Here is a 24,050-nt window from a genome sequence, read left to right as displayed (position 1 = left end):
GGCAGTATGATCCCCGAACGACCAGCATTAATAAACCAATCTACTGTGTACGATATATTTCAAGGTGTCATCAGGACAAGACAGGTTGTCAGACAAGTGTCACCAGGACAAGACATGTTGTCAGACAAGTGTCATCCGGATACGACAGGTTGTCACATAAGTGTCAACAGGACAAAACAGATTGTCAGATAAGTGTCATCAGAACAAGCCAGACTGTAAGATAAGTGTCGTCAGTCGCGGCGTCAGGATAAGACAGGTTGTCGGACAAGTGTCATCAGGATAAGACAAGTTATCAGACAAGTGTTATCAGGATAAGACAAGTTGTCAGACAAGTGTTATCAGGATAAGACAAGTTGTCAGACAAGTGTTGTCAGGATAAGACAAGTTGTCAGACAAGTGTTATCAGGATAAGACAAATTGTCAGATAAGAGTTATCAGGATAAGACAGGTTGTCAGACAAGTGTCACCGGGGCAAGACAGGTTGTTAGATAAGTGTCAACAGGACAAGACATGTTATCAGGTAAGTGTTAACAGGATAAGACAAGTTGTCAGATAAGTGTTACTAGAATAAGACAGGTTGTCAGATAAGTGTTACTAGAATAAGACAGGTTGTCAGATAAGTGTTACTAGAATAAGGCAGGTTGTCAGACAAGTGTTATCAGGATAAGACAGGTTGTCAGATAAGTGTCAACAGGACAAGACAGGTTGTCAGGTAAGTGTCAACAGGACAATACAGGTTGTCAGATAAGTGTCACCAGGACAAAACAGGTTGTCAGATAAATGTTAACAGGAAAAGACAGGTTACCAGACAATTGTTACCAGGACAAGACAGGTTATCAGACAAGTGTCACCAGGGCAAAACAGATTATCAGATAAGTGTTACCAGGAAAAGGCTGGTTGTCAGACAATTGTCACCAGGACAAAACAGGTTGTCAGATAAATGTTAACAGGAAAAGACAGGTTGTCAGACAATTGTCACCAAGACCAGACAGGTTGTCACATAGATGTTACCAGGAAAAGACAGGTTGTAAGACAAGTGTCACCAGGACAAGACAGGTTGTAAGACAAGTGTTACAAGGACAAGTCGGGTTGTCAGATAAGTGTCATCACAACAAGACAGGCTGTCAGATAGTTTCATCAGGATAAGACAGGTTGTCAGATAAGTGACCAGGACAAGACAGGTTGTCAGATAAGTGTCACCAGGATAAGACAGGTTGTCAAATAAGTGTCACCAGGGCAAAACAGATTATCAGATAATTGTTACCAGGACAAAACAGATTACCAGATAAGTGTTACCAGGACAAGGCTGGTTGTCAGACAATTGTCACCAGGACAAAACAGGTTGTCAGATAAATGTTACCAGGAAAAGACAGGTTGTCAGACAATTGTCACCGGGACCAGACAGGTTGTAAGACAAGTGTTACAAGGACAAGTCGGGTTGTCAGATAAGTGTCATCACAACAAGACAGGCTGTCAGATAGTGTTATCAGGATAAGACAGGTTGTCAGATAAGTGAGCAGGACAAGACAGGTTGTCAGATAAGTGTTATCAGAACAAGTCAGGGTGTCAGATATGTGTCATCAGGATAAGACAGGTTTTCAGATAAGTGTTACCAGGACAAGCCAGGTTGTGAGACAAGTGTCACCAGGACAAGACATGTTGCCAGGTAAGTGTCAATAGGACAAAAGAGGTTGTCAGGTACGTGTCACCAGGACAAGACAGGTTGTCAGATAAGTGTCATCAGAACAAGACATGCTGTCAGATAACTGTCTCCAGGACCAGACAGGTTGTCAGATAAATGCTACTAGAACAAGGCAGGTTGTCACATAAGTGTCACCAGGACAAGACAGGTTGTCACGTAAGTGTCACCAGGATAAGGCAGGTTGTCAGGTAAGTGTCAACAGGACAAGATAGGTTGTCAGATAAGTGTTATCAGAACAAGTCAGGCTGTCAGATAGGTGTCATCAGGATAAGACAGGTTTTCAGATAAGTGTCACCAGGACAAGACATGTTGTCAGATAAGTGTCACCAGGACAAGGCAGGTTGCCAGATAAGTGTCACCAGGACAAGACAGGCTATCAGATAAGTGTTACCAGGACAAGCCAGGTTGTCGGATACGTGTCACCAGGACAAGACAGGTTGTCAGATAAGTGTCATCAGAACAAGACATGCTGTCAGATAACTGTCTCCAGAACCAGACAGGTTGTCAGATAAATGCTACCAGAACAAGGCAGGTTGTCACATAAGTTTCACCAGGAAAAGACAGGTTGTCACATAAGTGTCACCAGGATAAGACAGGTTGTCAGGTAAGTGTCAACAGGACAAGACAGGTTGTCAGATAAGTGTTATCAGAACAAGTCAGGCTGTCAGATAGGTGTCATCAGGATAAGACAGGTTTTCAGATAAGTGTCACCAGGACAAGACATGTTGTCAGATACGTGTCACCAGGACAAGACAGGTTATCATATAAGTGTTACCAGGACAAGCCAGGTTGTGCGACAAGTGTCACCAGGACAAGACAGGTTGTCAGATAAGTGTTACCAGGTCAAGAGAAGTTGTCAGGTACGTGTCAGCAGAATAAGACATTTTGTCAGGTAAGTGTCACCAGGACAAGACAGGTTGTCAGATAAGTGTCACCAGGAAAAGACAGGTTGTCAGATTGTCAGTAAGTGATACCAGGACAAGACAGGTTGTCAGATGATTGTCACCAGGATAAGACAGGTTGTCAGATAAGTGCCGTCAGAACAAGACAGGCTCTCAAATAAGTGTTATCAGGATAAGACAAGTTGTCAGATAAGTGTCACCAGGACAAGACAGGTTGTCAGATAAATGTTACAAGGACAAGACAGGTATTCAGATAAATGTTACCAGGACAAGACAGGTATTCAGATAAATCTTACCAGGACAAGACAGGTATTCAGATAAGTGTCACTAGTGTGATATGTCGAACTTTAGTCGCCCATCTTCAAATGTATACCCTTTCAGTTTTTCGTAATTAAATAGCAGTATTTAAACAGTCATTATGACTCCGTTTTCATTACATGGTGGCGGCTAGAGGGATAAAAAAAAAAAACCTCGCCTTTCGGAACTTAATAGTTGTGCAAATCTTGAAATAGAAAATTGACTAAAAACCCACATGTTTATTGTCAGACAAAAGACGACAGAACTAGAGACGTTGGAAATGTGGGAATTTCGACGTTGGAAAACGATATTAAAATACAACCTTGTCATATTGCACATAACATTTAATAATTCAAGATCAGGAGACTTCGTCAACCTGTAAAGTTTTTGCTGGGTTTAAATTGACGGTCTCGAAACAAGCCTGTGTTTCTTGAATTTGTGAAAACGGAGCGAGACGTGTCACGCAGTAAGTGAATGAATATCGCTGTAATATAAAATACTTGCACAAACATTATTTAGCATTGCCAGATGGTAAACTTTAAGTTTGTAAATAACTCATTAACATACGTCACGATAAACAGATAGGCCGCCAAGACATTCAGTTTGATTACACTGAGGTCACGTGATCATGTAGGATCGTCCATCGTCGGGACATGGTGTTATAATACTGAGTTACTGAAGGCTTTCCCCATGAATGTAAACACGGCTGGCAGCTGATCAACTGATTTGTGTTCGTTATCCTCGTGCTGTGGTATAATTATTCTTCCTTATTCAAACTTCAGTTAAGTAAAATGGATATAGGCCCAACACCTAGAATGGATTGGAAACATCCAAATCAACCAGAAACATTTAAACTTTTTAGGCAAACATGTAACTTGTATTTTTCTGTAAAAGACATTTAAAAAAGAGAAACAGGTTGATCAAATACTACTATACACTGGTGATGAAGGTCTGGAGATGTTCAATTCATGGGATATGTTTGAGGCAGATAAAAAAGACCCAAAGAAGATTTTCGAAAAATTCGAAACACAAACTGAGCCAAAAGTAAACTTTCGTGTCCAGAGATTTCACCTACAGAAATATAAACAAAGTGACACAGAATCTGTTGATGATTTTTCATGACTAGATGCAAATTACAAGCACATAAGTGTATATTTTGGAGATGATGAAGACTTGAATGCAAGACGCATTGAATAATTAATAATGGGAGAAAATATCTCAGAAATTCAAAAAGACTTGTTAAGTAAGGAAGAAACACTTACGCTAGAAGAAGCAATTGAATTAAGTCGCATAAAGGAAGCATCAATTCAAACATGGCTCAGTTGTAATATGTTCGCTGTGATGTACAAACCATGAATGCAGTTCAAAACAGTACATTCAAAAAGTGCAGTAAATGTGGAAGATCACATTCACCTAAACAGTGTCCTTCTTATGGAAAAAATGCAAAACCATTGGCAAATTGTGTGCAGAACACCTGATCCCTCAGCATATGGAAGGGGTCAAAGATCGACAAGTCAGTCACGTGCCAAATCAAAGAGTCGCAACCATAGATGGCAGATACATGGATCTGCAACTAGAGGTTCAGTTCACTACATCAGACAAGAAGATGGTAGTTCACTGAATGCTGAAGCATGTCAGTTTGACAAGCTTGAATTTAATACTTTGACCCAAAATGAAAAGGGAAAATATACACGTGATGGAATATTTACTGATATAAACATTAAGCTGTCAAACGAAAAAAAAACTGGTGTAAAAGCTACCTTGAACATTAAAGTAAACGCATGAGCCCAAGGTAACATATTACCGTTGAGAACATTTAGAAGAATATTTCCTGAACAGATCACATATGAAGATTATCCAAAACCTGGATCAGTTGAAATACAAAATCATACTTTGCTTACAGCTTACAACGGCTCCAGAATTAAGCAACAGGTTCCATCAGATTACCATGTCGGTACAGTGATAGTGATTGGATCAATGCAGAGTTCTTCACAGTTGAGGCAGATTGTCCTGCCTAATAGCCGTGATTTAAAGTCGGTGACATTACAGTGTAACATTACAAAAGAGTTGAAGGGTAAAAATGAAAACAATGAGTTATCTCCAGTCATATCTGTAAAGGATTTGCAAAAAAATATACCCTGGTCGATTCGACACAATAGGCAACTTCCCTGGAACATATCACATCGTCACAGATCCCAGTATTCAACCAGTTGTTCATGCTTCTATGAAATGTCCTATTCAGCTGAAGGATGAAATTGAGGCTTAACTTGATAAAATGGAGCCTGATAAAGTAATTCAGAAAGTTACTGAACCAACTGATTGGATGTCTAGCCTTGTATACTTACGCAAAAAAGATGGTGGCTTACGTATTTGTCTTGATAATAAAGACTTGAACTGTGCAATCAAAAGGTGTCATCATAAAACACCAACTTTAGAAGAAATCACTCACCAGTGTGCTGGTTCGAAGTATTTTTTCTAAACTGGATGCAAAGGACGATTACTGGTCAATAAAACTAGATGAACCAAGTAGTATGTTAACTACATTCAACAGCCCATTTGGCAGATATTGCTTCTTAGGGATGCCATTTGGTTTGGTAATGTCTCAAGATGTATTTCAACAACGGATGGATCTTGTTCTGGAACAATGCCCAGGAAATATAGGAATCACTGATGATGTTGCTGTCCATGGTAAAACTGAGGCAGAACATGATGCAAATCTCCACAACTTTATGAAGGTAGCAGAAGAATATGGTCTTGTATTTAACAATGAAAAGTGTGAAATTAGGGTTCCTGAGATAAAATTATTTGGAATGTTGTATGACCAGAATGGTGCGCACCCTGATCCTAGGAAAATAGAGGACATTAAAGCACTCCCATCTCCAAAGAATGCAACTGAACTACAAGAGTTTATTGGAATAGCCACAATAATGAGTCCGTTTGTACCAAACCTATCACAGAAATCAGCAGTCCTAAGAGAGTTGCTAAAAAAACGAATTCAGAATTTCAGCGGACAGAAGTTCACCAACAAGGATTTGAACAAATAAAATCAATCATTTGTGAAGAAATCACACTTGCATATTTTGATTCGAATCTGGAAAGTACTATCCAAGTCGATGCATCCAAACGAGGGATGGGTGCGGTGCTAATTTCAAATGGTAATCCTATAATATTCGCCCCGAAATGTCTAACAGATACTGAGCAGAGGTATGCCAACATAGAGAGAGAGAGAGAGAGAGAGAGAGAGAGAGAGAGAGAGAGAGAGAGAGAGAGAGAGAGAGAGAGAGAGAGAGAGAGAGAGAGAGAGAGAGAGCTGCTGGCAGTTGTGTTCGATTGTGAACGATTCCATACATAAATATATGGAAAACACTTTGTCGTGGAAAGTGACCACAAATCGCTTGAGATGATCCAATTAACGAACATTACGTCTTGCATCTACTGGGATGGTATTAACAAGGATATAGAGGATCTCATAGAAGGCTTCCACACCTGTCAGAAGTATCAAAAATCTAACACATAAGAAACATTAATTCCCCCAAAACATCCCAACAAGAGCTTGGCAAATTGGTTCACTTTGAAGATACTGACTTCCTGATAATCTCTGACTATTACTCAAAATTTCCTTTTGTTAGAAAAATCCCGAAACTGTGCACTAGTCAAGCAGTTGTGGTAACAACAAAAAGCCTGTTTCTTGAACAAGGTATTCCTGAGAAAGTAATAAGTGATAATGGACCTCAGTTCAATTCAGAATGTTATCAACATTTTCCTGAATCATGGAACTTCAAGCACATGACTAGTTCTCCATATTATCCGCAATTGAATGGATTCATCGAAAGGTGCATACGAACAGTCAAAATGACAATGCAAAAAGCAAAACACAGTGCACTTGATGTACATATGACACTCCTCTGTCTACTATGGTCCACACCGATAGATTGTTCCTTGCTATCGCCGGGAGATTTGTTGTATAATCGGAAGTTGAGAGGAAACCTCCAAGCTGCGATCAGAAATCACATCAACAACAAAGAGAAAATACAGCAGCACCTAAAAGAAAGACATCAGATTCAGAAAGGGTACTATGATCGAAGTGCTCATGATCTATATCCACTAAATGTAGGTAAAACAAATCCGCATTCACGACCAACAAACAAAATTGGATTCCAGCGACTATCGAAGCTCTGTGCGATGAACCCCGTTCATACTTAGTTACAACAGCCAACGGACTTACACTAAGGAGAAACTGAGAAAATTTTCACGTTGTTCCTCAAACTGTTTGTAAAAAAGTAACTTTTGCTGATGATGTTAAACACCGAGTGTTGGTCTCTGAGACTGAACCCTATCTTTCTTATGTTCAACCCATAATAGATAGTGACCAACCGCCTGAGAGACTAGATCCAGTCTACCATACCCGATCTGGTCGTCCTGTGTTCAAGCCAAAAATACCTGATGTTTAGCTTGAACTTTTTAATAATTTAGACAATTCAGTTAGAGTTAGTGTTGTGTTAATTTTGTTGACAGAATGAAGTGCTAGTTAGTAAAGACAAATAACAGAAGTAGGGGGAAGAATGAGTCACAAGAAGTGAAAGTTTATTTCATCTTTTAATTTCATTGGCATTGAAAGAAAGGACTGCTAGTGTTTTCGGTTTTGAATTGGTTAATTAGATTCTTAACAAAAAAAACAATGGGGGATGTGATATATATGGTGGATGTGATATGTTGAACGTTAGTAGCATCAGATAATCGCAAATTTATAAATACGATTCACGAGTCTGGCAAATATATGAAAAATGACCACCCTGCACCCACAAAATTGCTAGAAAACGTTTTTCAACTGTTTGTGATAGTATTGGATGTGGAAAATATCATAGTAAAAATCTACCAAAATCAGACTAACGGAAAGTTGTCAAATCCATGATGGAGTCCAAGATGGCCGCCAGTACCTTAAAATAGTTATAACTCCCTTACTATTCACCCTAGAATAATAACTAGTTTTTAGGGGCCAAGGAACTCATTGAAAACAGTGAAATCACTATTTGTTCTTTGTCATGTTGGTATGACACCTAATAGATTACGTTTGATTTTCGAAGGCAAACTTATTTATACATCACATATATTACTAGACAGTTATTATATCCATTCCTTTCAGGTTTGGAAATAAGTGCCACTAATGTCGACCACGAAATATGTCCAATCTGTAAGAAAACAACTGAGGTTCAGGATAATGTAGTTCAAATTCGTAAAAAAGGTGCCAATGGAATCGATGCTGCGAGTGTTGTGGTTAAAATATCAGATGTTAGCAGTTGCAAGATCATTGATAAAGGCAAATCACACCGGGTCTTGGTTATTGCATTTAAGTGCTGTTTCCGACTGTCTCCCGATATTTGCTGCATCTGACCACTACAATTATCTGAAATCTGCATATTTATATGTCCAGGGCATATGGCGCAACTAGAGACCACACATTCAGATATGTTTCGCAAAATCTCCAATGGTCTTCATGTGATTCGTCATAGCAATCAGTACTGGTCGGGGCTCAGTTCCGATCTTGTTATTGAACAGACCTTAATGAGGTCAGTGAAGACATTGGGTGGACTGACACGCGCAAGTGGAATGACGGAAGAACATAGATTGCTGTGGACCATGCCAAATCCTATCACTGCCAAATATAACAATGCAATGCAGGAATGTAACAGCCTTCCGTGCACTACAAGCGGACAACATAAAGATTTGACTGAAGCAGGGATGAAGAGAGATACGTCAGACCTAGAAAAGATCAGTACGAAACTGACATCCGGCACACCCTTCTCTGATGACCCTTGTTTACGGAATATAGTCAATGGTGTAGTTGCGAATGCCAATGTGAATGTTCACGAATTTGAGTTTGTTGGAAGCAAAATCATTGAAAATATCATTGGACAGCCCACTTTTACAATCTCGTTCAAACGGAAAGATAAAGCCATAACCCTCGGTGATGTGTCAGCCATCAAGGTTGCTCCAGGTCAAGTTATCGACCCTGCACTGTTGTTCCAGAGATTTCTGGTTGTGTCAAAAACAGGTGAACTTTCATTGCTCTTTTTGAGGCCAAAAATGTGTTTCAAAAACCTGATAAGCCACAACTAGCTCATGCCATCATTGATCGTTTAAATGAAGCATCAAGTGAAATTCTAACTGGATCTATTCCTAGAATTGAACATTACCTCCTTGACGGATGCTCCTTACCACACCTTGTACCCTGGAAGAAGGGACACAGTTATGGTGCAATAGTGGCATTATATGCAGATTTAACCATTCACCATTATGGTCTGGCAACTGTAGTCTTTGATGGATATGATGGAGATCCATCTATGAGAGACAATACTCATCAAAGGTGTGTGGGGCAGAAAGTTCACCCTGTGGTCAGCTTCACCACTGAGACAGAGTTTACAGGCAAGAAGGACGATTTTCTGTCGAAAGATAGCAACAAGCAAGGACTGATCGATCTCATCAGTTGGGAACTGAGGCCACGAGGGTGCAGTGTCATCAATTCACCTGGAGATGCAGACATAGACATTACTAAGGCAGCAGTTGAAGCGTCCCATTAACATGCCACTACTTTGATAGGGGAAGACACTGACCTACTAGTTCTGCTCCTTTATTATCCTCAGACAGATAACAAGGGCCTCCATTTCTGATCGGACAAGTCGACTGCTACAACAGTGTATAACATCAATAGTCTTATGTCAGCCCTAGGAAATAATTTGTGTTCCCAGTTGCTTTTGTTTTTTGAGTCAAACTGTATATTGACCTGACTAATGTCTCCGTTATCATTACAACCAGGAGAAGACGGGTTGTCAGGTAAGTGTTATCAGGACAAGGCAGGCTGTCAGATAATTGTCACCAGGACAAGACAGGTTGTCAGCTAAGTGTCACCAGGATAAGGCAGCTGTCAGGTAAGTGTCACAAGGACAAGGCAGGTTGTCAGTTAAGTGTCACCAGGACAAGACAGGTTATCAGGTAAGTGTCATCAAAACAAGGCAGGATATCAGATTAGTGTTACCAAAACAAGACAGGTTGTCAGATAGGTTTCATCAGATCAAGACAGGTTGTCAGATAAGTGTTACCAGGACAAGACAGGTTGTCACATAAGTGTCATCAGGATAAGACAGGCTGTTAGATAAGTGTCACCAGGACGAGGCCGGTTGTCAGATAAGTGTCACCAGGATAAGACAGGTTGCCAGATAAGTGTCACCAGGACAAAAGGACGAGACATGTTGTCAGATACGTGTCACCAGTACAAGATACGCTGTCAGATTAGTGTGTCCATGACAAGACAGGTTGTCAGATAAGTGTCACCAGAACAAGACAGGTTGTCAGATAAGTGTCACAAGGTCAAGACAGGTTGTCAGATAAGTGTCACCAGGATAAGACAGGTTGCCAGCATAAGTGTCACCATGACAAAAGGACGAGACATGTTGTCAGATAAGTGTTACCAGGACAAGATACGCTGTCAGATAAGTGTCACAATGACAAGGCAGGTTGTCAGATAAGTGTCACCAGGACAAGACAGGTTGTCAGATAAGTGTCACCAGGTCAAGACAGGTTGTCAGATAAGTGTCACCAGGATAAGACAGGTTGCCAGATAAGTGTCACCAGGACAAAAGGACGAGACATGTTGTCAGATACGTGTCACCAGTACAAGATACGCTGTCAGATAAGTGTGTCCATGACAAGACAGGTTGTCAGATAAGTGTCACCAGGACAAGACAGGTTGTCAGATAAGTGTCACCAGGACACGACATGTTGTCAGATAAGTGTCACCAGGTCAAGACAGGTTGTCAGATAAGTGTCACCAGGACAAGATACGCTGTCAGATAAGCGACGCGTGTCACCAGGGCAAGACCGGCTGTTAGATAAGTGTTACCAGAACAACACAGAGTGTCACGTAAGTGTTACCAGAAGAAGACAGGTTGTCAGCTAAGTGCTATCAGGACAAGACAGGTTGTCAGATAAGTGTTACCAGGACAAGACAGGTTGTCACATAAGTGTCACCAGGATAGGACAGGCTGTTAGATAAATGTCACCAGGACGAGAAAGGTTGTCAGATAAGTGTCACCAGGATAAGACAGGTTGTCAGGTAAGTATCACCAGTACAAGACATGATGACAGATAAGTGTCACCAGGACGAGACATGTTGTCAGATAAGTGTCACCAGTACAAGATACGCTGTCAGATAAGTGTCACCATGACAAGACAGGTTGTCAGATAAGTGTAACCAGGACAAGACAGGTTGCCAGATAAGTGTCACCAGGACAAAAGGACAAGACATGTTGTCAGGTAAGTGTCACCAGGAGAAGATTCGCTGTCAGATAAGTGTTACCAGGAAAAGACAGGTTTTCAGATAAGTGTAACCAGGACAAGACAGGTTGCCAGATAAGTGTCACCAGGGCAAGACAGGCTGTTAGATAAGTGTTACCAGAACAAGACAGATTGTCAGATAAGTGTTACCAGGACAAGACAGATTGTCAGATAAGTGTTATCAGGACAAGACAGTTTATCAGATAAGTGATACCAGTTTGTATATGGTATAATGAAATATATTTGATCTAGCGTTGATACTTACTAAAATCTCCACTTTTTATTGTGTACGGTATTTGATTGTTTGGCCAAAGTCTCCCTTTCATAAATGCTGCTCGTTTCCTGCGAAAGACGAACAATTGATTTGTTTTTCACCTTTGGGCAACATACAAAAACAAAAGAAGCAACAAATATAGCACAAGCACACGCACGCACAGAGATAGAATTTGAAGTTGTATTCTATTCTATTGCCCATCGGAATATCAATGATATCAGAAAAAATAGATCACATCACAAGAAATAGGGACAAAGGGGGGGGGGGGGGGGGGGGGGGGGGTTGTATGAAAGGTTGATTTGAGTTGTTCGAAGGCAAATTAGCCAAGTTCACACAGAGAGTGAGTTCGTCACTGAGGAGGTGTGTGTGTGTTGTTTGGGGGGGGGGGGGGGGGGTCGGAGATTTTAAATATAGATGCTCATGTCAATTTAGTGTTGAATATTGTGGATAATGAATTTAAAAATGCAAAACTGTCATTAAGAAGGGCACTACAAACGAGCTGGGAAGGGATTCGGGGTGGAGGTGGAGGCTGGGTAAAATGACACGTCAAGGTTTGAACAGTTTACTTTATTTCAAAAACGTCAATGTACAATACGCGTCTGTTTGATATAGTCAACATGGGTATTATGTCCCTGGAGTCATTCATGTTGAATACTGAAGAATTTTACGGATAACATGCTTCTACAAATAATTATGCTTACCTTCTAGGCATATGTTCCTTCCCATTATTTGAAGATCTTCTGTTGAACCCCGGTTCTATATATATATATAGATATATATACACATATATATATACACAAACACACACACACACACACACACACTCTCTCTCTCTCTCTCTCTCTCTCTCTCTCTCTCTCTCTCTCTCTCTCTCTCTCTCTCTCTCTCTCTCTCTCTCTCTCTCTCTCTCTCTCTCTCTCTCTCTCTCTCTCTCTCTCTCTCTCTCTCTCTCTCTCTCTCTCTCACACACACACACACACACACACACACACAATCACAAACATAACACACACACACGCATATATATATATATATATATATATATATATCGCTAAAAGTGTATGTTTATCTCTACATGACAGGCTTGTTTCGTGAGGGAGTTGAATTGCTCTCACTCATCAGATGTAGATTTAATTACACCGTCAACGGAAAGCTGATGACGTAATTGACTCTGTGACGTCGAGGTTACGTCACTATGCAGGTCTATAGGTGATGTGTGGTATGCGCACAAAAGGTATTTGCGTCTGTGTCGAAATTCTGATACGAGTTCATTCTTGGAGTTTAGTGTGCTGGTTTCAGGTTTATACATTATGAACAGTTTTTTCTTCAGGCAGAGGTTACATCTTTTGCTCGCTGGAAAGTATGGCTTTGCTTTGGATAAAATGTTCCACTTAATGGTGTATGGGGTGAATCTATCCTTCAGTGTCGAAATGTACTGACTTAGCGCTGTTGCGTTCTTCTGTGTTGCGTTTTGGAAACTGCTCGTGTGCGCGGTATATCTCGTCTTAAATGTGTTCTCGGTCAAACCAACGTATGTTTCTTGCTTGTTGTCATCGAGTGTATTAACGGTAGCTTGATATATTACTCCTTTCTGCATTTACCCTCAAGTGGACATTCAGCTCTTCGTCTACAGTTGCATTCTCTGGAGGGAACGGCGTCTTTGTCTCTGTGTTGTTGAAGTAGAGTTTTGTTATGCGCTGAAATTGTTTTCCCAACATTAGGCATGCAGCTATAGCTAATTTTAACGGTGTTTCGATTTATAATTTTGTAGAGAGGGTTGCTTTTGGGAAAGCACTCATCGAGTAATCTGAGGAACTGGTGACCTACGTTGGTTTTCACATTGGAGCTATATGGTGGGTTGTACCAGGTGATGTTCCTATTGCGGTTGTTTCTGCGTCTGCTGTTTTCTGCTGTTGGGGTGTATTTGAGGTTATAGTTATATCCGCTCTTGAGTAAGGCTTCCTTATATGGGCATTAAGAATGAACTCGTATCAGCATGTCGACACAGACGCAAATACCTCGCATCACCTATAGACCTGCATAGTGACGTAACCTCGACGTCACAGAGTCCATTGCGTCATCAGCTTTCCGTTGACGGTGTAATTAAATCTACATCTGATGAGTGAGCAATTCAACTCTCTCACGAAACAAGCCTGTCATGTACAGATAAACATACACTTTTAACGATGTATCTGGCTCCCACACGGTTGAGCACTCTATAAAATAGCGTCTTTCAACTCGAAAACGACTAATATATATATATATATATATATATATATATATATATATATATATATATATATATATATATATATATATATATATATATATAAGCAGACAGTGACTCTAGACAAACGATAACCGACATTTTTAAATATGCAATATACAGTGTTAATATTATATGGTTATTTTGAAATGCAGTTGACAACAACACCCCCCTCCCCCCCCCCCCCCCCCCCCCCACCCCATGAAATTCACTGTTGCTACATAGGCTATTCATTGAGGCAAAGGAGTACTTGCGACAGGTTGTTGTGTATAATTATGTTTGAGTAGATAACCAACCGCAAAGTGCCAGTCCAACACACAGCACCACCACAAGCCAAGTAGTTTTCATTCTGAAAAATCAGATACGATATTTACATTTAATTTGAAACAGTCTTTATACCTAAACACAACTACTTGTCTACTATTTAGAAATAAATCTAAACAATTTAAAATAACAAGAACACAAAGTTTGTTCCAGCGGAACTGCAGAAGAGATTCGCCCTAAATCTAACCTGATAACATGGTGTCGTCAAATAAATATGTATTTCATTCCTTTTCTTTTGTAACCACTATTAACCTTCGTCATCAAAAAAATAAAAAATAAAAAATAAATAAAAAAAAACCCCCACCAACATCTGCAGTGTCTTGTCTGAGACAATATGTATATGGTCAAATCTGTATTCCATTTTGAAAGTCATATCTCTGCAAAAGAAAACGTCGAATTGACGTTCGGAGAAGTTAATATTGCTTCGATGATCCAATTTCTGGTGCTCATCATTGGATGGATAGCCACTCCCCTGCTAGATCTGTAATACTGTTCACTAATTCTGCACCGTCCGTCAGCGTATCACGTGGCACGCGTCTATACTGTCAAACACTCGGTTTGAAGGTCAGCGTATCATGTGGCACCCGTCTATACTGTCAAAGACTCGGTTTGAAGGTCAACGTATCATGTGGCACCCGTCTATACGGTCAAACACTCGGTTTGAAGGTCAGCGTATCATGTGGCACCCGACTATACTGTCAAACACTCGGTTTGAAGGTCGGCGTATCATATGGCACCCGTCTATAAAACAATCCATTGAACGGAGACGACATTTGAGTCCCAGAGTTGAAATTTCCACTACATAGGGTGTACTCTTTTTCTCATCAATTTGCTAAATAAACTACTATTTTATTCCAACAAAGATGGCTAAGAAAATGTATTTGACTATTTAATGATAAACTGTACTCATATTTATCATGCTCGTTCCATGCGTTCAATTACGTCTTAACACTAAATAAAACGAAAACGTAACAATGCAAAATGAACAAGATACCAAAGTTTTAATAACACAATATCAGTCTCGAACTGTTGCCTGATAACCACACTCGCTAATAGAGTTGTTATGCATAATCAAGTGATAGCGCATGAAACATACTGTATCATGAGAAATAACCTGTCTTCCTGGTGGTCTAATGCGTGCGTAATTTCTGGACTAGTGCAGTCAATGAATTTAAGAACACAATGGTAATATAATACATCTACACATAAAATACCACTTAACTATGCCACTCGAAAGCAATATAATAATCAGTATTTATCTTTATTGTGACGTCAGTGTTTTCAAAGTTAGTAATATCCAGTTTACCTGTATTGTAGTGCTCGCTTTTCAAAGTACATAACAACTAGTTTCCTTCTAGTGTAATGTTACCATTTTAAAGCAAATAATAACCATTTCACCTGTATTGTAATGACTGTCTTTTAACGCAAATAATAACCATTTCACCTGTATTGTAATGTTTGTCTTTTAAAGCAAATAATAACCATTTCATCTGTATTGTAATGTTTGTCTTTTAAAGCAAATAATAACCATTTCACCTCTATTGTAATGACTGTCTTTTAACGCAAATAATAACCATTTCACCTGTATTGTAATGTTTGTCTTTTAAAGCAAATAATAACCATTTCACCTGCATTGTAATGTTTGTCTTTTAAAGCAAATAATAACCAGTTCACCTGTATTGTAATGTTTGTCTTATAAAGCAAATAATAACCTGTTTACCTGTATTGCAATATTAGTGTTTTAAAGAAAGTAACAACCAGTTTGCCTGCATTGGAATACTATTGTTATAAAGTTAGTAATGGCCAGTTTACCTGTATTATAGTGTTAGTGTTTAAAGGTAAGTAATAACCAGTTTACCTGCATTCCAATGTTATTGTTTTAAAGTAAATAATAACCAGTTTACCTGTATTGCAATCTTAGTGTTATAAAGTAAGTAATAACCAGTTTACCTGCATTCTAGTGTTAGTATTTTAAAGTAAGTAATATCCAGTTTACCTGTATTATAGTGTTAGTGTTTTAAACTAAGTAATAACCAGTTTACGTCTATAATAGTGATAGTGTTTTAAGGTAAGTAATAACCAGTTTACCTGTATTGTAATGTTAGTGTTTTAAAGTAAGTAATAACCAGTTTACCTGCATGTAGTGTTAGTATTTTAAAGTAAGTAATAACCAGTTTACCTGTATTATAGTGTTAGTGTTTTAAAAATAAGTAATAACCAGTTTCTATAATCTGTGTAGTGTTTTAAAGGTAAGTAATAACCAGTACCTGTATTGTAATGTTAGTGTTTTAAACTAAGTAATAACCAGTTTACTATTGTCTGTTAGTAAAGTAGTGATAGTTTACCTGTTTTAAGTTAGTGTTTTAAAGCAAGTAATAACCAGTTTACCTGTATTATAATGTTAGTGTTTTAAAGTAAGTAATAACCAGTTTACCTGTATTGTAATGTTAGTGTTTTAAAGTAAGTAATAACCAGTTTACCTGTATTATAATGTTAGTGTTTTAAAGTAAGTAATAACCACTTTACCTGTATTGTAATGTTAGTGTTTTAAAGTAAGTAATAACCAGTTTACCTGTATTGTAATGTTAGTGTTTTAAAGTAAGTAATAACCAGTTTACCTGTATTGTAATGTTAGTGTTTTAAAGTAAGTAATAACCAGTTTACCTGTATTGTAATGTTAGTGTTTTAAAGTAAGTAATAACCACTTTACCTGTATTATAATGTTAGTGTTTTAAAGTAAGTAATAACCAACTTACCTGTGTCGGTGTTTTGGTCGTTCTAATGTATGTCCATACATACCGTGCCTGTTTTGATCATGTGCGAGCTGCATCATGAATATTGATCACGGTACATATCACTTACTATCCCGCATGTGAGATGTATTGAACTGACACGTTACATGGCTATTTGTGAACAAAATTCACCACATGTTCAACCACACACCCTTAGAGAGAGAGAGAGAGAGAGAGAGAGAGAGAGAGAGAGAGAGAGAGAGAGAGAGAGAGAGAGAGAGAGAGAGAGAGAGAGAGAGAGAGAGAGAGAAGAGAAGAGAAGAGAAAGAGAGAGATACTCATCGACATGTGTTTTCTCTTCCTTAAATTACGCTAATGACAATGACGCCATAATAATGAATGACAACATGTAGAACCGCGTTTAATATTATTACTGAAGTAATTTAATGTATTAAACACTTCCCATACACCGGTTTAAGAGTGCAGACTTCCTATAAATCGTTTTAACAGTGTATATTTCCTACAGACCTCTTTTAAGAGTAAAGACTTCCTATAGATCAAGGGGCGTGACGTATAATAGTTCATCGATCGATCGCTGTCGGTGGTCCCATTCTTAAACCGTTTCGCTAGTGCACTGTTCGTGTGGGATCGATCGCTGTCGGTGGGCCCATTCTTAAACAGTTACTCTAGTGCCCTGTTCGTGTGGGATCGATCACTGTCGGTGGGCCCATTCTTAACCCGTTCCTCTAGTGCACTGTTCGTGTGGGATCGATCGCTGTCGCTGGGCCCATTCTTAAACAGTTCCTCTAGTGCACTGTTCGTGTGGGGTCGATCGCTGTCGGTGGGCCCATTCTTCTCTCTGGGATTGTGCATATAAAATATCCGTTGCTACTAATGGAAATAATGAATGAATGAATGAATGAATGTTTAACGACACCCCAGTACGAAAAACACATCGGCTATTGGGTGTCAAACTATGGTAATACAAACAAATAAAGTGATGATCAACATCAATATAAAAATTAATGATTTAAATAAAAACAGTGTAAAGAACTGTGCAAAAATACAAATATCACAGATGGATACTGACTTTTACTGAAAATTTCAACTGTATCTCGGAAACAACAAGGGGATTTGTGCTGTATTGGCCATTCTCAAAGATAATGTTACACCCCTGCACCACGGTGAGGTTACAGCACGCGCAGGGGAGAGAGAGAGAGAGAGAGAGAGAGAGAGAGAGAGAGAGAGAGAGAGAGAGAGAGAGAGAGAGAGAGAGGGAGAGAGGGAGAGAGAGAGAGAGAGATAGATCGAATAGATTGGAAGACAACTAACATCTATTATGATAAATATTCCTGGATGCAACCACAAAGTTTGGGATTCAAAACGCATTATGGTAGACATTTGGAGGTTATATCATGCTGCTAAATGCGATGCCTCTCTGAGCACAATGACAGCTGATCCTATTCCATACGTTCAACTCGTGCAGACGTTTTCATCTCGCTGGTGAAACTCTTGCTCATTAACGTTTTCATCATTTCAGATATGTGTTGTACCCCCGACTATATCCGATTCCTACTGCAGATTGCCCAAGAAAAGGTGTTTTTTTTTTTTTGTTTTTTTTCAATACATGTTCATGGAAATCATATCTCGACCACCGATCCCCCCCCCCCCCCCCCCCCTTTACACTTCACTAACGACTGTCTGGATCCCCCACTTGCTAAAATTCCTGCACGCACGCGTGTATTTTCATCTATCAGGAATACAACACAGATGTCTCCAGTCACAATTTATCGTTATTTGAGCTGTAGATACGGCTAATAATTTATTTATTTATTTTAAATTTGCATATATGCTCAGCACGACAGACAGATGAATATTAACGACCATATGCGTTTGAATATCCTGCCATTATATCACATTTCTGACTACTTTTCAGCTACTAATATAACATATTTATGAAATAGATTTTTGGAGGGTTTTATATAACAGTTACGTAACGCAACATTTGGCATTTAATGTATACCACCTTCCCCTTTGTAACGGCTTGAAACGCCAAGGCTACTCAATGACGTAATCAGACCAACATTGTTAGACCGTATATTTATATTTGTTTGTTTTGTCTTGTAATAAATAATAGGTTGGAAAATTATCGTTAAAGAACAAAATACCAATCACTGGCGGTAGTTTATTGTATAAATAAAAATGAGACAATTATTTTGAAAATGTTATTAAACTCTTGACACCCCCCCATGTATGCCCTCCATAACGCATCCCTTGAAACCCCAGTCCCGCCCAATCTTTCGTGTCCGCTCACTGGCATAGTCATTGCATAATTGAATAAATTATCGGCGTGCTAACGGGTTAAAGGGTATATTTCAAGACAACTTTCTGTACACAATACCAATATTTGTATTTTATTTACCCTTGATATCATCACTGCTTTGACAGTGATTCATGAGTGCATGGAATCGCAGCTATATTTAGTCCAATGAGTTCTTTCCTACGTTAGGTTTGAGTAATTAAACTAGTCTGGAATTGACAGTTCATTTTATTTCATTTCAGCTTATTTTCGTGCTAATATCCAATTAAGGTTAAAGCACGCTGTCCCATGCACCCACCTCAGCTATCTTGGCTGGTCTGTCCAGGATAGCGGGTTAGTTGGTTAGTGGTTAGTCAAAGAGAAGAGGGTGTAGTGGCCTTACACCTACCCATTAAGCCCTGAAGACTTCGCTCTGGGTTGGAGTCGGTTCCGGGCTGCGAACTCTGTACCTACCAGTCTGTAGTTCAATGGCTTAGCCACTGTGTCATCGAGACCGGCCAGTTCATTTCAGAGTCTTGCACGAAGAGTGTATTGTCCAGTAAAAACAGACTGGCTAAAGATGAAAAGTATTTTGTTTCGTCACTGTGTATGTTTCAGTGTAAGCCTATTCTTAGTTATTAAAAATAGATGCATAGTTCCGAATTTGTTCGATTCTCTCCAAGATTGTATAATCGAAAGTCGATCGATTTGTGCTAACCGATTACAACCGATGGACTCTAATGATAACAATTGTAACACGAGGTTTCTACTCAACTGAACTAACAACAATCATACCATCCCTGTGCTTTTTTGTGATACTGATTCATGAAAACAGCTGTGATACTTATTCATGAAAACGACTGTGATAAGATTCATGAAAACAGATGTGATAATGTTTCATGAAAACAGATGTGATACTGATTCATAAAAACAGCTGTGATACTGATTCATGAAAACAGATGGGATATTGATTCATGGAAAGAGCTGTGATACTGATTCATGGAAATAACTGTGATACTGATTCATGAAAAGAGCTGTGATGATGATTCATGAAAACAGCTGTGATAAGATTCATGAAAACAGATGTGATAATGTTTCATGAAAACAGATGGGATACTGATTCATGAAAACAGCTGTGATACTGATTCATGAAAACAGCTGTGATACTGATTCATGGAAAGAGCTGTGATACTGATTCATGAAAACAGCTGTGATAAGATTCATGAAAACAGATGTGATAATGTTTCTTGAAAACAGATGGAATACTGATTCATGAAAACAGCTGTGTAACTGATTCATGGAAAGAGCTGTGATACTGATTCATGGAAAGAGCTGTGATACTGATTCATGGAAACAAATGTGACTCGATCTTTCTACTACGCGTGCATCAGTGACGTTTTTAAAACTCCATTCTTGCATTTTACCTTAGTTTGACATCCAATAGCCGACGCATATTTAGTGCTGGGTGTCGTTATGCTGTAGTCGTTAAGCCATCGGACAAAAGGTTGGTATGTTCGCACCCAGAACGAGTTTTATCGACTCAATGTAAGACCACTTTCTTACACACCCGTTGGTGGGAACAGATTTCGTTATTTTTGATAACGCATACTTGTTTACACATGTACATGTGTTAACTATTTCAAGACATATGACTGACTGCTACTAGATAATGACCAGATCACCAATGTCACACATCCAGTGAATAAATATCACGATGAGTAGTTAATAATTTAAAACTCCTTAAAGGGTTAAGAAGAGAATGTTCTTTGTTTCTATAATGCTTTCCGGATTTTTGTTATTACTATTATTTTTTTATTTTTTTTGTTTTTTTTTTGGGGGGGGGGGGGGGGGGTCTGTTACATATCGTTCATGAGGCCCGTAGCCAGGATTTATTGTTGGGGGTGGGGGGGGGGGGGGGACTGAGTAGTTGATAGTCCAAAACTCCTTAAACGGTTAAGAAGAGAATTTCCTTTAAGTTTCTATAATGCTTTCCGGATTTTTTTCTGGGGGCGGGCAACTGCCCCCTTGCCTCCCCCCATCCCCCGCTAGCTACGGCCCTGTTTATCTTACAACTCGTTGTTTAAAAACGTATCCAACGCGCCTTCGCTCGTCAGATACATTTTTACAACTCGATTTATGGTAGTACTAAACCAAATAACTTCCGGCTGGGTCAAAGTTTTATCTGCACCCAACTTTTCATAGATAAGTGAACACCACAGGTCCTATGATTGGTTATAAATGTGAGAGTGTTGGTTGTAAAAAGAAATAGTTTCATCTGGGCTAAAATCGTATGCAATTTTATTTCATCTAGTACCATTGTGTCAAGTAGCCTTGTGCTTGAAACATGTATGGGATACCTGTCAAAAAAAGTACTCAAATTTTGTGCGGAACTAGGGTCGTCATAGATGCTACCCGTTATCTCAGAAATGAGCGGCTCCACCCCCAATTTTTGTTCTGATTCACTTTAAGGGTTATGGGTGGTAATATCTTTATCCGTGGTGTTTATGTCGATTGGTACGTTGCAGGTAGACGTTTTAGCCACACATGTTACTGTTGTCGTCTAGGGGATTTGATTTGGTAATATACACTCTTAAGATAAATGGTATCTAACGGCCACTCATGTACTGTTCTCTATACACCGACTCTTCTCTCACTAACCACTAACAACTAACACACCGCCCTGAACAGACAACCCAGATAGCTGAGGTGTTTACCCAGAACAGCGTGCTTGAACCTTAATTGGATGAAATGGATGAATATACGAAGTGGTGCACTTTCTAAAAGAGTCACACCAGTTTCACCACACTTCGTAAGCTGACGTCTGCGACTAGCAGTCACACCTGTCTCACCACACTTCGTAAGTTGACGTCTGCTACTAGCAGTTACACCTGTCATTCATTTACATGTGTTTCACATCTATTTCACGAGGGGCGGGACGTAGCTCAGTGGTACAGCGCTCGTCTGATTCGCGATCGATCTAGGATCGATTCCCGTCGGTGGGCCCATTGGGCTATTTCTCGTTCCAGCCGGTGCTCCACATCTGGTGTAACAAAGGCCGTAGTATGTACTATCCTGTCTGAAGGATGGTGCATATAAAACATGCATGTACCTTGCTTCTAATCAAAAAGAGTAGCTCATGAAGTGGCGACAGCGGGTTTCCTCTCTCAATACAATGAGTTGAGTGTGTCGTTAAATAAAACATTTTCTTCCTTCCTTCCTTCTATTTCACGAACAAAAATTACACCATTACGGAAGATGGAGTATTTTAAGGATAAATGTAAGTGGAATATGTCTACTTCAAACTACATTGTTTTGTACTGTAGTAGTAATGACATTTGTGGTCGAGTGTGTGTGTGTGTGTGTGTGTGTGTGTGTGTGTGTGTGTGTGTGTGATATATATATATATATATATATATATATATATATATATATATATTACTATTGCCATGCCAGACAGGGCTTCTAGATTATGGTATCCCCATTCCCATGGCTAGTGATATTCAATGTTGGGCTAGTAAATAACTACTATTGCCATGACCGACGGCTGGTGAAAAGAAGTTGTCAAATGCTGCCTTTTGTAAAAATGAATATCCTCCTCCCAGCCCCCCCCCCCCCCCCCCCCCCCCCCCCCCCCCCCCCCAATCTTAGTCTGTTTAATCGCTATTTCCCTCTTTAGGTAACATATATGATTATTACTTTTAGTAAAATTGTATTAAGTAAAGTTGAGCTATTGACTTTGTACTTGTGGCTAGTTTTTTTTTTTTTTAATCAGTAATCCCATGGCTATTTTAAACATTCTAGAAACCCTGCATCCCAGCTCCACACAAGAGCGAGATGTAATGTTAAAGATAAAAATTTGTTTGTTTAACGACGCCACTAGAGCACATTGATTTTTGAATCATCGGCTATTGGAAGTCAAATAGTTTGGTAATGCATCCTGCCAGCGTTTTACCACTGGGTTACGTCCCGCCTTCCATTTAAACCAAATGTCAACATAGCCATACGCTACACGTCAAATCGGGGCAATTTAAAGAAAATGCTATTTATGGTGTAATCTGTTATCTAATATATCTGTTGGAAACAAAGCATTTGCTAAAGAAATGTTGTCTGACGGAAACAAATATGATTATGCTCAACATGGTTTGGCTGTTTGTTGGTGTTATATTTACACTTTCTGTAGCGGGTGAGTTTTCTTTAAATATACATTTAAATAGGGGTGTCTATTGCGATTAGTTTTACTATTGCAATAGTACTGCGACAGTTAAAATACTATTGTGATAGTATTGCAATAGTGATAGTACTATTGTGGTAGTATTGCATTAGTATTACGAGTTCTTATATCGCTTGTTAACCATAATATCAATAGATATTTCGCAAAACTGTCTTCTAATCGCTCTCTCTCTCTCTCTCTCTCTCTCTCTCTCTCTCTCTCTCTCTCTCTCTCTCTCTCTCTCTCTCTCTCTCTCTGTTTGTGTGTGTGTGTGTGTGTGTATGCGTTTGTGTGTGTGAATGTGCGTGTATATCTACGTCTGTGTTTGTACTTAATTGTTTGTAATAATGTCACTAGGTAGTAAAAAGATGCGTTGGTCGTAGACTATATTATTTGATTATTCATACTATCGAAACTATCGATAGTTGAGCAAACAATTGCGATAGTTATCGATAGTTGAATTACCTATCGATTCATAGCTATCGATTCATAGCTATCGATTCATAGCTATCGATTCATAGCTATCGAGGCACTGACTATCGCAACATATCAGTAGGTCGATGTATTGTTGCACCACAAATTGAAATAGCTCGTCTAATATATACAATTTCAGGTATCAGTTAAAATCACATATACTAGTTTCTAGACACTACAGATACCCACAAACATTAGAGCCGTTTCTGATTTAAATTTAAATTAGACATTATTTGTGT

General features: G+C 39.2%; 1 protein-coding gene across 2 annotated transcripts in view; it reads right to left on the bottom strand.

The window, feature by feature from the left end:
- LOC121385761 (zinc metalloproteinase nas-31-like) overlaps positions 1 to 16,941 on the bottom strand; it is a 64,523-nt gene extending 47,582 nt beyond the window's left edge. For both annotated transcript variants that reach the window (XM_041516530.1, XM_041516531.1), the window contains exons 1-4: positions 16,853 to 16,941; positions 14,069 to 14,121; positions 12,208 to 12,262; positions 11,498 to 11,574 (exon numbers count right to left, since the gene is read on the bottom strand). In XM_041516530.1, the coding sequence (XP_041372464.1) occupies positions 11,498 to 11,574; positions 12,208 to 12,262; positions 14,069 to 14,121; positions 16,853 to 16,929 (262 nt within the window). In that variant the 5' untranslated portion in view covers positions 16,930 to 16,941. The remainder of the gene's footprint in view (positions 1 to 11,497; positions 11,575 to 12,207; positions 12,263 to 14,068; positions 14,122 to 16,852) is intronic.
- Between the last annotated feature and the right edge of the window lie 7,109 nt (positions 16,942 to 24,050).

The sequence above is a fragment of the Gigantopelta aegis genome, chromosome 12 (assembly GCF_016097555.1).
Source record: "Gigantopelta aegis isolate Gae_Host chromosome 12, Gae_host_genome, whole genome shotgun sequence".
Lineage (NCBI taxonomy): Eukaryota > Metazoa > Mollusca > Gastropoda > Neomphalida > Peltospiridae > Gigantopelta > Gigantopelta aegis.
Note: the sequence above shows the minus strand (reverse complement) of the source record. Positions and strands in the feature narration are given on the sequence as shown.